The 16,493-nt window shown below is 39.7% G+C and overlaps 2 protein-coding genes across 3 annotated transcripts in view; one reads left to right on the forward strand and one right to left on the reverse strand.

Annotated features, from left to right (window-relative positions):
- The window catches only part of Ofd1 (OFD1 centriole and centriolar satellite protein), a 41,937-nt gene extending 38,556 nt beyond the window's left edge, over positions 1–3,381 (reverse strand). The window contains 2 exon segments of the mRNA XM_032890413.1: positions 2,763–2,864; positions 3,033–3,381. Of these exon segments, the coding sequence (XP_032746304.1) occupies positions 2,763–2,864; positions 3,033–3,041 (111 nt within the window). The 5' untranslated portion in view covers positions 3,042–3,381.
- Positions 3,382–3,448: 67 nt separating this feature from the next.
- On the forward strand, positions 3,449–14,506 carry Trappc2 (trafficking protein particle complex 2). Of its 2 annotated transcripts, none has more exons than XM_032890411.1 (6): positions 3,449–3,534; positions 7,553–7,623; positions 9,010–9,121; positions 11,627–11,771; positions 12,285–12,370; positions 13,725–14,506. In XM_032890411.1, the coding sequence occupies exons 3-6, from the start codon at positions 9,029–9,031 to the stop codon at positions 13,821–13,823; spliced, it is 423 nt and encodes a 140-aa protein (XP_032746302.1). In that variant the 5' UTR covers positions 3,449–3,534; positions 7,553–7,623; positions 9,010–9,028; the 3' UTR covers positions 13,824–14,506. The 2 variants fall into 2 exon arrangements, with proteins under 2 accessions (XP_032746302.1, XP_032746303.1); XM_032890412.1 differs by having other exon boundaries at positions 3,464–3,567.
- The last annotated feature ends 1,987 nt before the right edge of the window (positions 14,507–16,493 follow it).

Here is a 16,493-nt window from a genome sequence, read left to right on the forward strand (position 1 = left end):
AGGAGGATCACCTAAATTTAAGACACTATAGTAAGTCATTGTTTCAAAAACAACAGAAATTATGGCAAAAACCACAAAGCAAACAAAAGCACCATATACATAAATGTCTTTGTAGTTGACTATAAATACAAATTCATTTCAAATAATAAAGAATATAAATTTAAGCACTAGATCCATAAATCAGACTGATTACCTATATCAGTCACTGAACTAAGAAAGTAAAATTAGCTAACTTTGAGTAAATAAAACTGTGCTCTGCTTTTCATTCGTTGGGCTAATGTTCTGAATAACCAGCCATGCTGAAGCTGTGAACAAGACTTGCACAAAAGGGTACACATAAAGATATGCATTGGTCAAGTCCAAATAAAACTGAGATGTGAAGGACTATCAAGTCTAATCTAGAGTGTGACGCGCCCAGAATGCAAAGATTGTTCAATATTAAAGATTAATAAACTATAGTCGATATTAAAGATTAATAAAGAATAGTCAATCCAGGTGGTTAAATCCAGAATCAGTAATGGGTTAGAGTCCAACATAAAAGATCAAGCCTTTCTAACATTTCAAATGTGAAAGCTGAGGAGATGGCTCAGGTGATAAAATACTCTCTGTGCAAACATGAGATCCTGAGTTCAATCCCTACCATACACATAAAAAGCCAGGCATGATAGTGCTTGTAATTCCAGCACTGGGGCTGAGGTGGGGGCTGGTGGCGGGCGGTAGAGGCAGGAGGATACCTGGAGCTCAACAGCCAGCAAGCCTAGCCAAATCAATGAGCTTAGGTCAGTGAGACAGAAACCCTGGCTCAAAACACAAGGCAGATGCTCACAGATACCTAAGGTAGACCTCTGCCCTACACACACACATGCATATGCATCTGCACACACAGGAGCCAGAACACACATGTGCACAATCACACAAAAGTGAGTACATTCAATGACATGAGAATTTATAAAGTTTGGCTTGATCTAATATTAGATATCAATACTTGTACAGCCAGATTAAAGCAGAATAAAGAGGGTGAAGTGCTGCAACAAAAATTGAAAAGAAGATCAGTCATTTTATAGAAAGAACACTTAAAAACACAACCACTGTAACCATTCTCATGGAAAAAGTATAGAGAGACAGAAAGGTACAATAATCAAAGTAATGAAGCAGAAAATGTAGCAGTAATGTCTTTTCCAGTGTTGAAACGAGTATTCCCTAACTCCTTGGGAAATAGACAAGGACAATCCCTCCATAGCCATATGGACACGCTGCTAAAAATGCTCTTACCCCAAGGCACAATGGCCCTGGCCTGACACCCCAGTACTCAGGAAGGAAGCAGAAGAACACTGCAAACTGGTCAAAGCATGCTCATGCCTTTGGATTCAGAAAGGGGAGTTCTCTAGACTAGGCAGGAAATGGTAGGTGCAACAAACAGAAGATATGGAGACCTGAGTAGAAGCTACACATTCACTAGGAGACAGCAACCTAAATGACCTGACTGACCAGGATGAATCTGTGGCCACTGAAAATAAGGATTGCAAACAACTTGAAGAAATAGGGAAAGGCTCCTCATACAAAAATTTAAAATGATATACACACCTATAGCAGTTTGTAGTTATAAAATACATGATTTCCTTTCTTCTGCTTTTCTGTATTTTCCAGACAAGTCTTATAAATATTTTTATGAAGTTAATAAAACAATTAAGAGTGGGAGATATCAGGATCACCTTTCCTTAATTTCCAATTCTAAAAGGTACAAGTAAGTAAACACATTGAATTAACTAACTCCATCTCTTGCTGTTACCCAAACTTAAGATGTGCTAATACATAATTGCTATTCGTTTTAAATATTCACACTCTAAAATATTTGTATTTACTTTTCCTGAGACAGGGCATCACTACGAAGTCTCGGCAGACCTAGCACTGGCTATTTGGCCCAGCTGCCTTCTAACTCACAAGAAATGTGCCTGGCTCTGTTTCTCAAGTGCTGAGATTAAAGACCTGTGCCAATATACCTGGTACATTCCACTGTAGTTAAAAACAAATTTCACTTCTCAAACTGTTACACGGTTAAGGAGTACCTTCATATTTTCTATGTAGTGTCATCACACAGACTCTAAAAGCACGTGACATTCTGAAAAACTGCAAACCTAAGTTAATGGGTTTATGGTTTAGTTAGCAAATGGGCACCATTTTGACGTTTCCAGACATGTATGTGGCTGTACTCTGCACACATGCACCTTCCCATTACCCTCTCCAGTCCGGTCCTTTCCCCACAGTAGTCCCCCTCCTGCTCTCATTACATATACATAGCATGGTCAAATCTAGACTGAACAAGTTTTGTAACAGCTGCTTAGTTTTATGGTAATGTGTTCATAATGTATAAACACATTGTGTGCTACCTTAATGTCAGTTCAATCAATCAATTATATGCTCTTTGAAAAGGACAACTGAAACTCAACATGTTCAGAATGTAACTCACTAAGCTATTGTTCAGTATCTAGAAAGCTGGGCTGGAGAGATGGCTCAGTGGTTAAGAACACTGAACTGCTCTTCTGAGGTCCTGAGTTCAAATCCCAGCAACCACATGGTGGCTCACAATCATAATGGGATCTGATGCCCTCTGAAGACAGCCACGATATACTTATAATGAATAAAATAAACCTTTTATAAAAAAAAAAGAAAGCTAAGCTCTGGATGAATTTAAATGTGGAAAAACCTGCTGTTCAAGGTTACACTTGTGGAAGTAACCACACAATCATGCCTAAATTTGATACCTTAAGTGTGTCCAGTATACCCCGATCCTTAAACGTCTGGTATAGCTTTTTGCGCAGTTCATCTTGACTCAACACATCATCACACTTGTGGGGCATGGTGGACTGAAAAGAGAAAATGATGAGTTACCTAGTGGCAAAGGGGGACGTGATTTTCAGAAATCAGACCAGTGACCTCACCGGAAGCACTAAGATGCTTAACGAAGCTTTAACGAACATAAACAAAGAGCGGTTCCTTTCTGAAAACACCTGTCAAATGGCAGGTGAAACTACCTGAGCCATCGTTATCTGCTTGCTCCCAAGCTCGCCCCTGCTCGGTCGGACTCCTTGGCCCGGGACAGGTCGTAGGAGGAGAGGGAGCCCTTGAACTCCGAGCCTCTGTCTCTAGGGACCTGGAAGAACAAGAGAGCTGATCATTCAGCCCATTATTTCGTCAAACACGCGCACTTCCTCCCAGTTTGAAAGGGCGGGTGGGGCCGTGACCCAGGAGGGACTCTGGATGGAATAAAGACGGAAACGAGAAACGAAGGACCAGAAGCGGCCACTCCGTAAGCAGTTTTCACTGCTCCACAGCTCGTTCCTACACCGATCCCCGCCCCGCTCAGCTGGCCTATCGTCTCTCCGACCAACCGCACACGCCAAGGGTTGGCGCACTGCGACGCATGCGCGAGCTTAGGCCGGAAGTCCCATCCACATCTCGCGAGAGCAGAGCCTCAGATCTCGGGGGAGTGACTCCGGGTTTCCAAGCAGAAGCTCCGGAGCGCAGGTTCGCGAGGTGAGTGATTCTACTATCAGCTCCTCCCTACAGGTAAGATCTGGAGGGAAGTAGGGGGCGGACGCTCTGGGTCCGCTGGGAATTGCAGGCCTCACGTGATGCGGACATTGGTCTTAGACCCTTATCCCGCCCTGACCGAACATCAGAGCCAGACTAATCACCGTTCTCCTGGTTGATAGAGTGCGCTCGGTGGCTTGGCGTTCTCCGGGTCAGTCAGTTAACCCAGTGTATCTTCACTGCAGTGCCATTGCCCTTTACAGCCCTTTACAGGTTTGTTGTAGAAAGCAGTCGTGGGCATCATAGGTTGACCGCATCCTTGGTCTGTTTCCGTTAAATGTCAGTAGTATCCTTCCCCCGCACTCACTTGTCTCCAGACTTTGACTGATGCTCTCTCAAAGATGCAAAAAGCTCATCTCGTTGAGAAACACAGAACTTAATTTTATAGAGAACCCCCATTGTGTGTTTGCTGATCTGTGTGACAAATGGAATTACAGCTGTCAGGAGCACAGGGCAGTTTCTAAAGGTTCTTCCACAGAGACTGCAGAGAGATTTGCTATAAAAATGGATGGCTTTGAACTGGGGTGCTTGCGTATTATCTTGTGTTTGCCTGTAACCTAAAATGTTTAACTTGCAAAAGATTTTTAAGTTCGCCCTCCCACTCTTGCACTGGTAGTCTTCCACCATCATCGCACCATATGAATTTTAGCTTCCTGGTAACTTCAGATAACAGCCCTGGGCTTGGCCTCTAGAGCAGTTTAGTGTAAATCTATCAAGTTCGGAGTTAAAAAGTACTTGGCCTTGTGTATGCACTACACTTTCCCAAACCCAAACCAGACATGAATAATTGATCACAGCCATTCCCTGCTGACCGCACTGTTTCTCAGCACCAACTCCTGGCAACCATACCAGACATGAATAATAGATCACAGCCTTTCATTGCTGACTACACTGTTTCTCAACACTATCTCTTTTTGGCAGCCATACCAGTAGATTTTTCTCACAAGAAACACTATGGTATCCCCAGTCAAATAAATCCATTTTCTACTAGACATTGTACTTCAATAATATGCTGAACACTTATCCACCACAGAACACTCCAGAAAAAAAAAGTATTGATCCACAAGCTGATGGAAACCTCCGTGCAAACATTGGACCATAAATTGGCATAGAACACTCAGATGTTTCTGGGTATTAATTTTAAGTCAGCTATAGGTCACCCCTTAATTCAACAAATAATGAGTGTTGCCTAGATCGCTGGCACTGCTAGACCCTAGGGATACTATAAAGAACAAGAACAGTGTGTGTCTGTTCTCTTTGAGGACTTCTTTCTGTCACCCAGGCTATAGGTCTCCAGTGTGCTCCTGCGTAGATGCCAAAATACCCAGAGAATATACCGTTTACATTTCCTTTGCAGGGCAGAAAAGTTAAATTTGATGTGGTCTGCGCTTAGTGTAAGTAGAGAATACAAGTGAATAATAACCTGGATGTGATGGTAGCAGTGGTTTTGTTAACTTAAACTGAATGAGCTACTGTACAGAAAAAGGTCCCGACATGGTATCTGACCAAAACCAGCCAGGTAACACCTATTTAAGTTGGTGTTTAGTCTCATGAATATACCCGAGAAGATATCCTTTTATCTGTTTCTGAAAATAAGAGTACCATTACCTCCTACCTCTTAGCATATAGGACCTTTCTGTGACTGTGATTTCTTTAATGTCACTTAACAATAGATGTAGAGTTGTTGGTCCAAGCTATATAATTTCTGAGGACCTGAAGACTTTTTTTTGAATTAAAATGCCTAGGCATTTTTCTAATATCTAATATGCGGTCTTTAATTTGCATCCTGCCCCGCCTGGCTCGGTGCTGAGAAGTTAGGATTTGTATGTGATGGGGGGGGGGTATTAAGCAGATTTGCATCTTTTGTTATTTTGGTGTATATCCAGTGCTGGAAACCCTTCGTTCCCAATGGTAACAACCTACAGAGGCATTTGCTTTTCTTACATATTTTGTACACTTAAGTTCTCATTTAATTTTGCTCTTTTCATGGAACCTAGCTGGCTTTGAGCTTAGGATCTGCCTGCTTTAGCTTCCTCAGTGCTAGAATTGCATGTCTGTTTAATCTCTGTATTTGGGGGTCAGCTAATAAACACCTATTCTATCCATAGGGACTGTAACATATTAAGTTGTAGAGATTAAGATATGGACTTCTCCAGAAAGGGAGGGCTGTTAATCAGGTTTATCTGAGCTAGGCATTTTGAAACCATCCTGGATTATCCTTTTTCCCCCACAGCCCAGTATAATCTACTCTCAAATTGTGTGTGTCCATTTCTTCAAACTAGCCCTGTAGAGATGCTTTAAAGGAAACGAGCAGACATATACATTGATCAATACTTACTTTTTTAAAAAAGATTTATTCATTTATTATATATATAAGTACACTGTAGCTGTCTTCAGATACACCAGAAGAGGGCATCGGATCTTTTTACAGATGGTTGTGAGCCACCATGTGGTTGCTAGGAATTGAACTCAGGACCTCTGGAAGAGTAGTCGGGTGCTCTTAACCACTGAGCCACCTCTCCAGCCCCAATACTTACTTTTAACCACAGCAGTTACTTATTACTTGTGTTCACTTGTCTGTGAGTATTCATTTTGAGACAGGGTCTCACTCTAGTTCAGGCTGTTCTGGAACTCACTATGTATTCTAAACTGGCCTCAGAGCTACAGTGACCCTCCTGCCCCAGCCTCCCAAGTGCTAGTAAAGCAGACACAAGACAGCTTGTATTGTTTTATATGTTGGAATTCTAAATAGTAGTACTTATTTTATGGATAGAAAAGGTGCAGAGGTTTTATATAGAATTTAGAATAGATCTCTAGTTGAGTGGTTCTGTATTGGAAGTGCTAGCCCCATATAAATACTTTTATTCAAACTACTAAATTAAAATTTCAGTTCTGCAGTTATCCTAGCCACATTTCAGGTACTTAATGGCTTCTATATTAGATAGTATAGTTATAGAGTATTTCTATCTTGGCAGAAAGTTCATTAGCGTGGACAACAAAAGTGTATGTCACCTTTGCCCAATGCCCAGCAGGAGATAAGCCTAAGAATAGTAGCTAAGTCTAAATGCTGCATACTTTCTCTTACATATGAGATCTAGGTTGAAAAACATTTGCAAATAAAAGAAGAAGTGGGGACTGTTTGAGAGAGGATATCTGTAAGGAGGCAGTAAGAAGAGGGCAGGAAGAAGAGGGCAGTAAGGAAATGGGGATGACCAAAGTGGGTCTCAGTGACTGTATGAAGTGGATTCTGTGTGGATGAAGATGGCCTGGGAAAGCCATTGTTTGTACAGTTTGTAAGAGAACCCTTCTATGTCTGTCTTTCACTTCCCATTCTATTCCATGCTATCCTAGACAAACACTTCTTTACCATTTGCACATCCCATTAAGGAACTGTGGAGCATGATGTGGGTTATTTTTCTATGCATGCATTTCCTTCTGCTGTCTGGGGGCTTGCTCCCTTCTATGCTGTTGTTGCTTAAAACTATATGTGCTGAACAAAGTAAATCCTTCCTTTGGCATACTGCAGCCCTGTAGCCTATTCTAGCAGGAATTCATGATATCATTGTTTAGTTGCTTCAAACTTTACGTTCTCTTTCCTTTCCTTTTTTCTGGGACTACTTCGAAGGTTCCCAAACATTGCATAGTTTTCTGTCATTCCTGCTCGTCTCTGTTATCTACTTTTAGTATTGGATCCTTTTCTTCCTTTCTCCTAAAACTAACAGCTTTTTCTGGAAAGGACTAAATGGTAAATGTTTTGGGGCTCTATGTTAGGTAGTCAATGCTCAGTTCTTACACTGAAGGATGAAAGCAGTTTGGCCTGTGATATGCAGGTGTGGACTCCAGCCCCATATAATGTTCTAAATACTTCATTGTGCCAAAAGAGTCTCATGTTTGTCTTCCACAATTATAGACTTCCATTTTCAACTGAATGTGCTAACTTTGCCTTGCTTTTCTTCATTAGGAAACACATTCCAGATTTCTTTGGATGTCATTGATTTTCCTGTGAATCAGCAGAAGACCTAGAGGGGCTTGGTGAGTTGCGGTCTCTCACACCTCAGATGTCCAGGAGGCTAACACTCCAGTTGCCTAGATTCCCGCCCCGTGTTGAGGAGTTACTAGTTGTGTCATGCATTCTTCCATGCTATTCTAGATAACACTTATCAAGTAGTCACTGTTAGGCAGACATTCTTTCTATGCTTTCATATGTTAGGTTACATAGTACCCCTCCTACACATCAGTAAATTCGCTTCAGTGCTACCTACCATTGTTGTATAGATGAGGAAACACACAGGGTGACTAAACTGGTACCTATACTCACATTCCCAGTAAGACTCACAACCTGACTTTGTCTAAATCCAAAGCCCTTGTACACGCATCCTAAAATCCAGCCTATCTACTAATCAGCTTTCTTATAATTTCTGTTGAAACCCATAGAATAGGGCTGGTGCAGTCAGAGAACTTGCCACCAAGCCTGACAACTGCAGTTTGATCCCTGGGACTCACGTGGGAAGAAAGAGATAACTGATCTTCATGGTGCATGTGTATACCCACCACCCACCATACATACAATAAATGGTTTTTTTAATGTATATCCGTGAAATACTTGGTTTCTGCCCACCTTACCCCAATTTCTCTTATTTTTGTTGTTTTTATTTTGAGACAATCTCTATTATGTAGCTATAGCTGCCTTGGCCTGGAAGTAATAGAAATCCACCTGCCTCTGCTTTTCAAAAGCTGGGATTAAAGGCTTGTCTATTATGCCTGGCAAACTTTCTTTTTAAATAAATTAGTATATGAAGAGATATATCATAAGCCCTTGTATTTTCAGAGACATAAATTTATAGCAAACATCCTTCTGATAGAAGACAAATACACTGTATAATCTGTGGACAGATGTTACAAAATTGTCTCTTTTGTATAAAAATGGTTTGTGGTAGTATAGCTGGCTTTTAGCTTTTCAATGGAAGTGCTTGTCATCTCCTGAAAATTTCTGAAACAAGCTAATTACTTCCTTTGCCTTTTCTGCTTTTTAACCAACGACCTCTAATAGTCTTTCCAGATGTTAAAGTGAACATAAGTAGTATAGTCCAACTTAATTAAGCCCAAGTACTCCCATCAGGTACAGGGATCCTTGAGCTAAATGTTTCAGATTTTCAATCATGAAAATAAGTCTTTATGGTATACTACAGGTTTACCAGTTTCCTTCAGAAGATTTAGTACATTGGGTCCTAAGGGACATATCGCAGATATTTAATGTATATAGTCCAAAAGTCCCATGCCTATGATAGTATACCAGAAAAGCAGACCATTTAAATAGGGAAACTAAAATGTTAATCATTTTGGGTCTCAGTATTGAGGACTAAAATGTGTGTGTGTGTGTGTGTGTGTGTGTGTGTGTGTTTCATTTAATTTGATTAGGAGCTACATATTGAAGACAATGTCTGGAAGCTTCTACTTTGTAATTGTTGGCCACCATGTTAATCCAGTTTTTGAAATGGAATTTTTGCCACCTGGGAAAGCAGAATCCAAAGTATGTATGCAACCTTAAATTAATAAGACTTTTTGGGTTTGTAATGGTATGTCATAATACTGTTTTAGAACTGAAATAGATTAGGATAAATAAAACAACTGAGATATAGCAACAGTTAAATTAGATTTTTCTCTGGAGTCTCATAGACTGATAGAAAACAGGGAAGGAATGTCACCCACTATGAAAGGCTTCATAAGCATACAGAAATATAGCCTGCCTGTCATGGGCCTGGGACAATTTCTGTTGCCTCAAAATGCCACAGTAGTCCATTGTGCTTCAGCAAATCACATTTTTCATCAGAACAGACATAGATCAGTTTACACCTGAGGATTAAACAGAGCCTTACTCCCATGTTGTCCTGCTGTCATCAGGACTATAGCACTTCATTTCTGTGGCTTTTCCAGCACTGCTTAAATTGTCTCCATCTTACTGATAGCCAGGCCACATCAGGAAATTCTAAAAGCAACAGCAGAGGTAATGCTTTCTTACTATCTAACTTGTCTTAGTCTTAGTTCTTTCTCTGGCTACTTCTCACCTTAAAGCATTTCCGCAGTATGTGCCCAATCCTTCAAGAGTGATCGTCAGTGTATAGGAAGGAAAAACACTGCTGAGAGACAGACACAGCAAATAACCATTTCTCTAAGGATTTGGGTTTCTTTGGCATGGCAGCATTAAGGATGCAAACATATTTTTTCAGGGTTCCTGGGCAACTGGTGACCTTCCACCAGCCTTATTCTAAGAACAACCTCCCCAGTAAGAAGGGTATGCTATATGCTAGTTTCTTGTGGCTGTCATAGCATAGTACCATAACTTGAGTGGCTTAGAACAGAAATGTACTGTAGCAGTTTTAGGAACAAACATCTGAAATTGATGCCTTGGCAAGGCCACACTCCTAAGGAAGGTAGTTCTTTTGGCTTCCAGCAACTTAGTGCCTGTATTCTGGTAGCATTCTCCTTGCGTACATATGTCCAAATTCCCATTTAATTTTTTCCTTGTGGAGGAAATGTGAGAGTTTCACTTTGTAGCCTTGACTGTCCTAGAATTCACTACGTGGCCCAGGATGGCCTCCACTTCATGGATATACTCTTTCCTCAAACTCCTTAGTGCCAGGATTACAGGTATGAGCCACCACACACCACAGCAAACCTTTTTCCTAAAGACAGCAAGTACACTGGATTAGAGGCTCACTCTACTCCAGAATGACTTCATCTTAACTAACCAGAACTTCAGTGACCCTATTTCTAAGGCCACATTCTGAGGACCACGAGTTTTGAGAAGGACTCTATATACCAGTGGTTCTCAACCTTCCTCATGCTGCAACGCTTTAATATAGTTCCTCATGTTGTAGTAACCCCCCCAACCATAAACTTATTTCATTGCTACTTTGTAACTATAACTTTGCTATTATGAATTGTAATGTAAATATCTGATATGCAGGTGGTCTTAGGTGACCCCCTGTGAAAGGGTTTTTCAGCCTCCATAGGGGTTGCCATCCATAGTTTGAGAACTATATACCATCTATAATCTCTTCCATAACAGGTAGTTTTTGAAAAACACATTCATTATAAAAGAGAATTCCACAGGAGTAAGACTTCATCCAGGTCATGAATTTGCTCTCTATATTGTAGTGAGTCCTGCCTTCTTTCCAGTTAGGCCATCTTGCCCATGAAGAGAGCACTCATGGTTCTGACCGGATTGTTTCTGCTGTTAATAGAGATGACAACTCACAGCTGGGCTGAGCATGACCTCCCTCTCCATCACAGGTCCCAAAGCCATGTAAGCTCTGTTCGCAAGAGGACTATCATAGGCCTTACAAGTGTCATCTCTACTGTCTCTGCAGCTTGTGCTCAGGAAGCCTGGCTCTTCCTTTAATCTCCAACCTTTGAGACCCTATATGCATAGTATCCCTTTGTTTCTGTCCTTGATTTCTACTTTGGTCTCCACCTAGGGAAAGTGCTCTCTTTGATCCACATCTGCCTACAGACTTTGTGTGTTTCTCTTCTACTAAGATAGGGGCTTCTGGAAAGTAGGATCTGCCTTATTTCCTCCATTAAAAGCAGTAGTCTTTCTTCATACGGTGATATATTTGTAGAAAGTTAGTAATTGTCTTCTCCCCAGGACTGAAAATATGTTTAATAGTTTCTTGAAGACATTTATTAATTGGTATTCCTATTTGTGAGTGATAGATATCAATACTATAAAAAACATAATCTTTTATGTCTTATGATGATAATACATGAAGTAAAATCAGAGAGTTCTCCCCTAAGAACAACATGTATCAGATTTACAGAATGAAAACCAGGCATGCTGGTGCTCACCTGTAGTCCTAGTACCTGGGAGGCTGAGGCAGGGTCAGGAGCTCCAGACCATTCTAGGATACATAGTAAGGCCATATCTAAAATAAGAGAAAACACAATACACACAAATCAACAGGATTTCAGAATGAATTGTTAGTGGTCCTAATGCCATATGGAAATGTTCATCTTTTTTCATTTCGTTATTTAGGATGATCACCGTCATCTGAACCAGTTTATAGCTCATGCTGCTCTTGACCTTGTGGATGAAAATATGTGGCTTTCTAACAACATGTACTTAAAAACTGTGGACAAATTTAATGAGTGGTTTGTGTCAGCATTTGTCACTGCAGGGCATATCCTTACTTTATGGTAGCTAGTTTTCTGTTGCTGTTATAAACATTGTGACCAAAGCCAAGTTCCAGGACGAAAGAGTTAGCTTACACCTCCCAAGTTCATTATTGAGGGAAGTTGGGGCAGGAGCTCAAGCTTAAACTGAATTAGAAACCATAGAGGAGTCTTGTATACTGGGCCCACCTGCCTATGGGCTTGGCCCTCCTACAACTTCAAAAAGTCAGGCTAACACAATATTTTTTCATGGTTTTTTCAATGGGTTTTTTTTTTTTTTTGGTGGGGGTGGATGGGTGGGTATCTGAACCATACCAAACGCTATTTTACTTTAAGTCTGTTTCCTAACTTTAAACTATTACATTCTCCTTAAGAGAAAGCTAAGTTGACTTTAAGCCAGTTTATGTATCCAGCTTTGCCATCACAAAATACAGTTCATGCGACAAATGTGAAGAATATTTTACCAGATGACTGCTTTAAATGCTTCATTTCTAGTAAAATTATGCCTTAATTTTTTTCACATATGAGATTTATTATGCTTCATGATGTGAGGCAAGAAGATGGAATAAAGAACTTCTTTACTGATGTCTATGATTTGTATATAAAGGTACGGTATACCCCAAAATTAAAATATTTGATTTTTAAAAAGGATAAGGCTAGAGACAGCCCAAATTAAAGTATAAAAATCAGTTTCTCTTATCATTAGTAATTTCATTTTAGTGTTCCCCACATATGTTATGAAGCACTTATATGAGCTACACAAGAATTTTGGGAGAGGTTGGAGGGTGGAAATGACAGCAGCAGCGTGGCATAACTCTTTTAAAAACATATGAAACATTTACCATTTGTTTACATAATCCAAAGGGTCATATAGATTAATCCACTTGTAATGAATACAAAGTAAATTCAAGATCCATGTTAATGTATGTAGGCCATATGAGTCGGACTATTGTGAGGTTAGCAGCAGGTACCTCTCAAAACTAAAATACTGGACCACGGAATTCCTGAAGAGGAGCCAGGTAAGGTGATGCATGCCTATGATCTCAGCACTTGGAGGTAGAATAGGAAATTCAGGAGTGCAAAGCCAGTCTCAGATAAATGGTGAGTTTGACGCTGCTTTGGACTTCACAAGACAGATAAACAGGTGTGGTAGCTTATACCTGAATTCTAAGACTTGGGAGTCTAGATGGATTACACTGAGTTTAAAGCTAGTTAGATTACAGAGTTCAAGGCCAAGCTAGGCAACAGAATGAGAATCTGCCCCCAGAAAAAAAAAAAAAAATTAAGATGTTTCTGTTTATTTTTTTTAAAGATTCTTGTTTGGTTTTTTATTTGTCTATTTGTCTTGTTTTTTTTTTTTTTGTTTTTTTTTTTTTAATTTGTGGAGGTGGCAGGCTGGGGAGAGGTAATATAGTCATAGTGTACTTATAGAGCGAGGTTAGGGACAGCCTGTGGAATCAGTTTCTCTCCTACTATGTGGGCCCTGGAGATGGAAGTCTGCTTGTCAAGTTGGCTTTATGCATTAGGCCTGTTAATTTTCTGATCTAGTCTCATGTAGTCCAGCCTGGTCTTGAACTCACTGTGCAGGGAAAGCTAGGCTTGAATTCCTGATCCTCCTGCAGTTCCAAGTGCAGAAACTTCAAGGGTATACAATCACACCTAAGGTGTTACTACAGTGTAACAATAGGCATCCTTCTTTGAGAAGCCCACACAGATGTCCTAGATATTCCTTACTTTCTTGGTGTCTCTTTTTATCTCTCATGATTACACTCTATAAATTCCTTTTAAAAATCCAGTTCTGCTTCATTTTAAAAAAAAGAGCAATGGAGCGCTTTCAATAAAAATTAAAAATGGGACTCCTGTCTTTGCTAAATTTTAAGATGGAAATTTCCATTAGCAACCTGTGATTTATCAGCCACTTTTCTTTTAATTGGCTCACTAATAACCCTTTTCTTTCCTAGTTTGCAATGAATCCATTTTATGAACCCAATTCTCCTATTCGATCAAGTGCATTTGACAGAAAAGTTCAGTTTCTTGGGAAGAAACACCTTTTAAGCTAAATGGAGAAAAACTCTGCAATAAGCTGCATCATCGTGGGGTGTGCTCAGGAGTGTGTGTTCTGTAAGTAATTTGAAATAGCCTGGAAAATGTTCCCTTAAAATTGTACATTGTTTTCATATTGACTGTCATTAGCATTGATATTTGCTTGTGGACAATGTTATTTACAAACAGTTCTGTACCACCAGTAATTTTGAACACTTTTATTTATTTAGAAGCTTGAGAAGACTCTTGCCTTTCCTAAGATAATTTGATATTAATTTATTAATTCAAAAGCATATTATGTCATAGTTAATATTTGTTAGAATGATTTAAGACTAAAAAGTTCTGGAGATGAATAAAATTGAGTTATTTACACATTTAGAGATGTTCTTTTAAAATGCATAGTACACTGCAGTATCAAGAAGCTGAAGCAGAAAGCCCATGCCAGTGCTACCCGCTTGCCTCCCTCCACTAGAGGCTGTGAATAATCACTCAGCTGTAACTCTAAACCCCTAGACCTATATATGCTGGACCAGTTCCAGGCCATGGCAAAGTATGTTGCCTCTGTCACCTTATATTCTAGTGTTTCCTTTCTCTTAGTAAACTAAAGGTTTACTTTATTTAAACTTGTTAATATCTGTATTTGAAAAAATGTTATAATACTGATTGGGTATTGCTAATAAAAGCTTGGGTTACACTGACACTTGCACTTAATTAACCTTTTAGCTATCTATATACAGGGTGCGAGGTGGCAGATGTAGCCTCTTGTCTTAGACATGGTGGTGTTACAGTAGTAGATATGCATGAAAAAGCAAACCAGATTTTCATATGTACACTGGAAAATTTTCATTCTAACGTTTGAGTAAGCACTGCTAAACTTTCTTGTATTCTTTGGTGACATTGAAAAAGCAAACCAGATTTTCATGTGTACACTGGAAAAATTTCATTCTAACGTTTGAGTAAGCACTGCTAAACTTTCTTGTATTCTTTGGTGACATTGTTGCTATCACTTTTTTTTATTTCTTAAATAAAGATTTATATCCAAGAATGTGGTAATTTGATGCCTACTTTTAAATGCAGACCAACACCAATACTTTTTTAATCCCATTCACTACTGAAGTCTGAAAGCTAATATGTACATCTTGATCACAGATCACCTCTTACTAGCTCACTAAGGCACTCAGGTAAAATTTTAGGACTTGAAGCTGGAGAGATGTTACCCTACAAATATGTTTTTGTTCTTGCAGATGACCCAAGTTGGCTTCACAGCACCTAAGGGATCCAATGCCTCTGGCCTCCTTGAGCACCTGCACGTACAGGCACATACCAACACACATACTATTAAAAACGATAAATCTTTTTTAAAAAGATCTAATACTTTGAACAATGCTAACAGGTGAGACCCAAATATATCTTTATCATATACAACTTGTCTGCCCCTCAGTGAGCAAGTAACTCACACCCAGGGAGATGCTGTAATTCTCAACCAGTAGCAGCATCATTACAGCATGAAGTCCTGTAAAACTTGGGTTCTAGCCCTGGAGAACAAGAGGTACCTTGCAAATAGCCTTCCTTCAGGCTTATGAGGGCAATATAGGAACTAGGACCATTCACTTTGTAAGCATATTGCAACAATTAAGAACTAATTTTCCTGTGTGACCTTCAGGAAGTCCAGCAATGACTGAGACCTCAGAGTGTTCAAACAGGAAAGCTGCATTCCAGGAATAAAGGCATGGGGCCAGAAGCTGGGTGAGGGCAAAAGCATTAAGCAAGGTCATCTGACAAAGTTTGGAGCACATAGGTAATGTCCTATACAGGTACAATTTCATGTTGGCACTAAATTTACAATATACACCTATACTCTAAAGGTGATCCAGATAGAAGATTCTTTAAGATTAAGATTTAAGATTTATTTTATACTATGCATGCTGTATCTGCATGTACACCTGCATGCCAGAAGAGGGCATTAGATCACATTATAAATGGTTGTAAGCTACCATGTGGTTGCTGGGAATTGAACTTGGGACCTCTGAAAAAGCAGACAGTGCTCTTAACCGCTGAGCCATCTCTCCAGCCCATTTTAATATTTTAAGACACCCATACTTCCTAGTTGACAGCCCATAGCATCCCAGAAACCACCATTTCACTAGGAACTTCTGTTGGTCCATTTTTTTTCTGCTTTATTGCCATTGGAGAGAACTTGCCATCATGGCATCATTACATAAATATGAAGTTAATATACAATTGTAATAAAAATACTTTAAAAAGGAGCATCTGGGATGTTTTAATTTCAACTAGGAAGTTTATCAGAAGGATAGAACAGAAATATTTATATTGAGTGGCCAAATGCACCTTTATCTGTTTCCAAGTTCAGTAATGTGCCTCTTAAAATGGAACTCAGAAGTCTCTGTATTAGTACACAGTTTAAGCTTAGCTAGATATGACTACTGTAACAAAATACACCATATGGTAACTCTACCAACAGAGGCTCCCTCCTTAGGAGCAGTGAAGCATAAAACAGTTCCTCCCATCCATCTGCTTTCTTCCTAGACAGCTGCATGCCACTGGTTGCATTGACACACCACCTGCTTAACTTCCTATTTCTTGTTTTTCTGTATTGTCCATCTTTGTCTAGGTAATGCCAGCACCCCTGACTTTCCTCAAATATAAGAAAGTCCTAGTAGCTAGTT

Source organism: Rattus rattus, chromosome X (assembly GCF_011064425.1).
Source record: "Rattus rattus isolate New Zealand chromosome X, Rrattus_CSIRO_v1, whole genome shotgun sequence".
Classification (NCBI taxonomy): Eukaryota; Metazoa; Chordata; class Mammalia; order Rodentia; family Muridae; genus Rattus; species Rattus rattus.

What these genes read in the sequence shown, in the direction of transcription:
- Trappc2 (XM_032890411.1), top strand. Translation starts at nt 9,029, where the DNA reads ATGTCTGGAAGCTTCTACTTTGTAATTGTTGGCCACCATGTTAATCCA. An exon ending in CTGGGAAAGCAGAATCCAAA is followed by an intron (nt 9,122 to 11,626) that starts GTATGTATGCAA and finishes TTCGTTATTTAG; the next exon opens with GATGATCACCGTCATCTGAA. An exon ending in TCTATGATTTGTATATAAAG is followed by an intron (nt 12,371 to 13,724) that starts GTACGGTATACC and finishes TTTCTTTCCTAG; the next exon opens with TTTGCAATGAATCCATTTTA.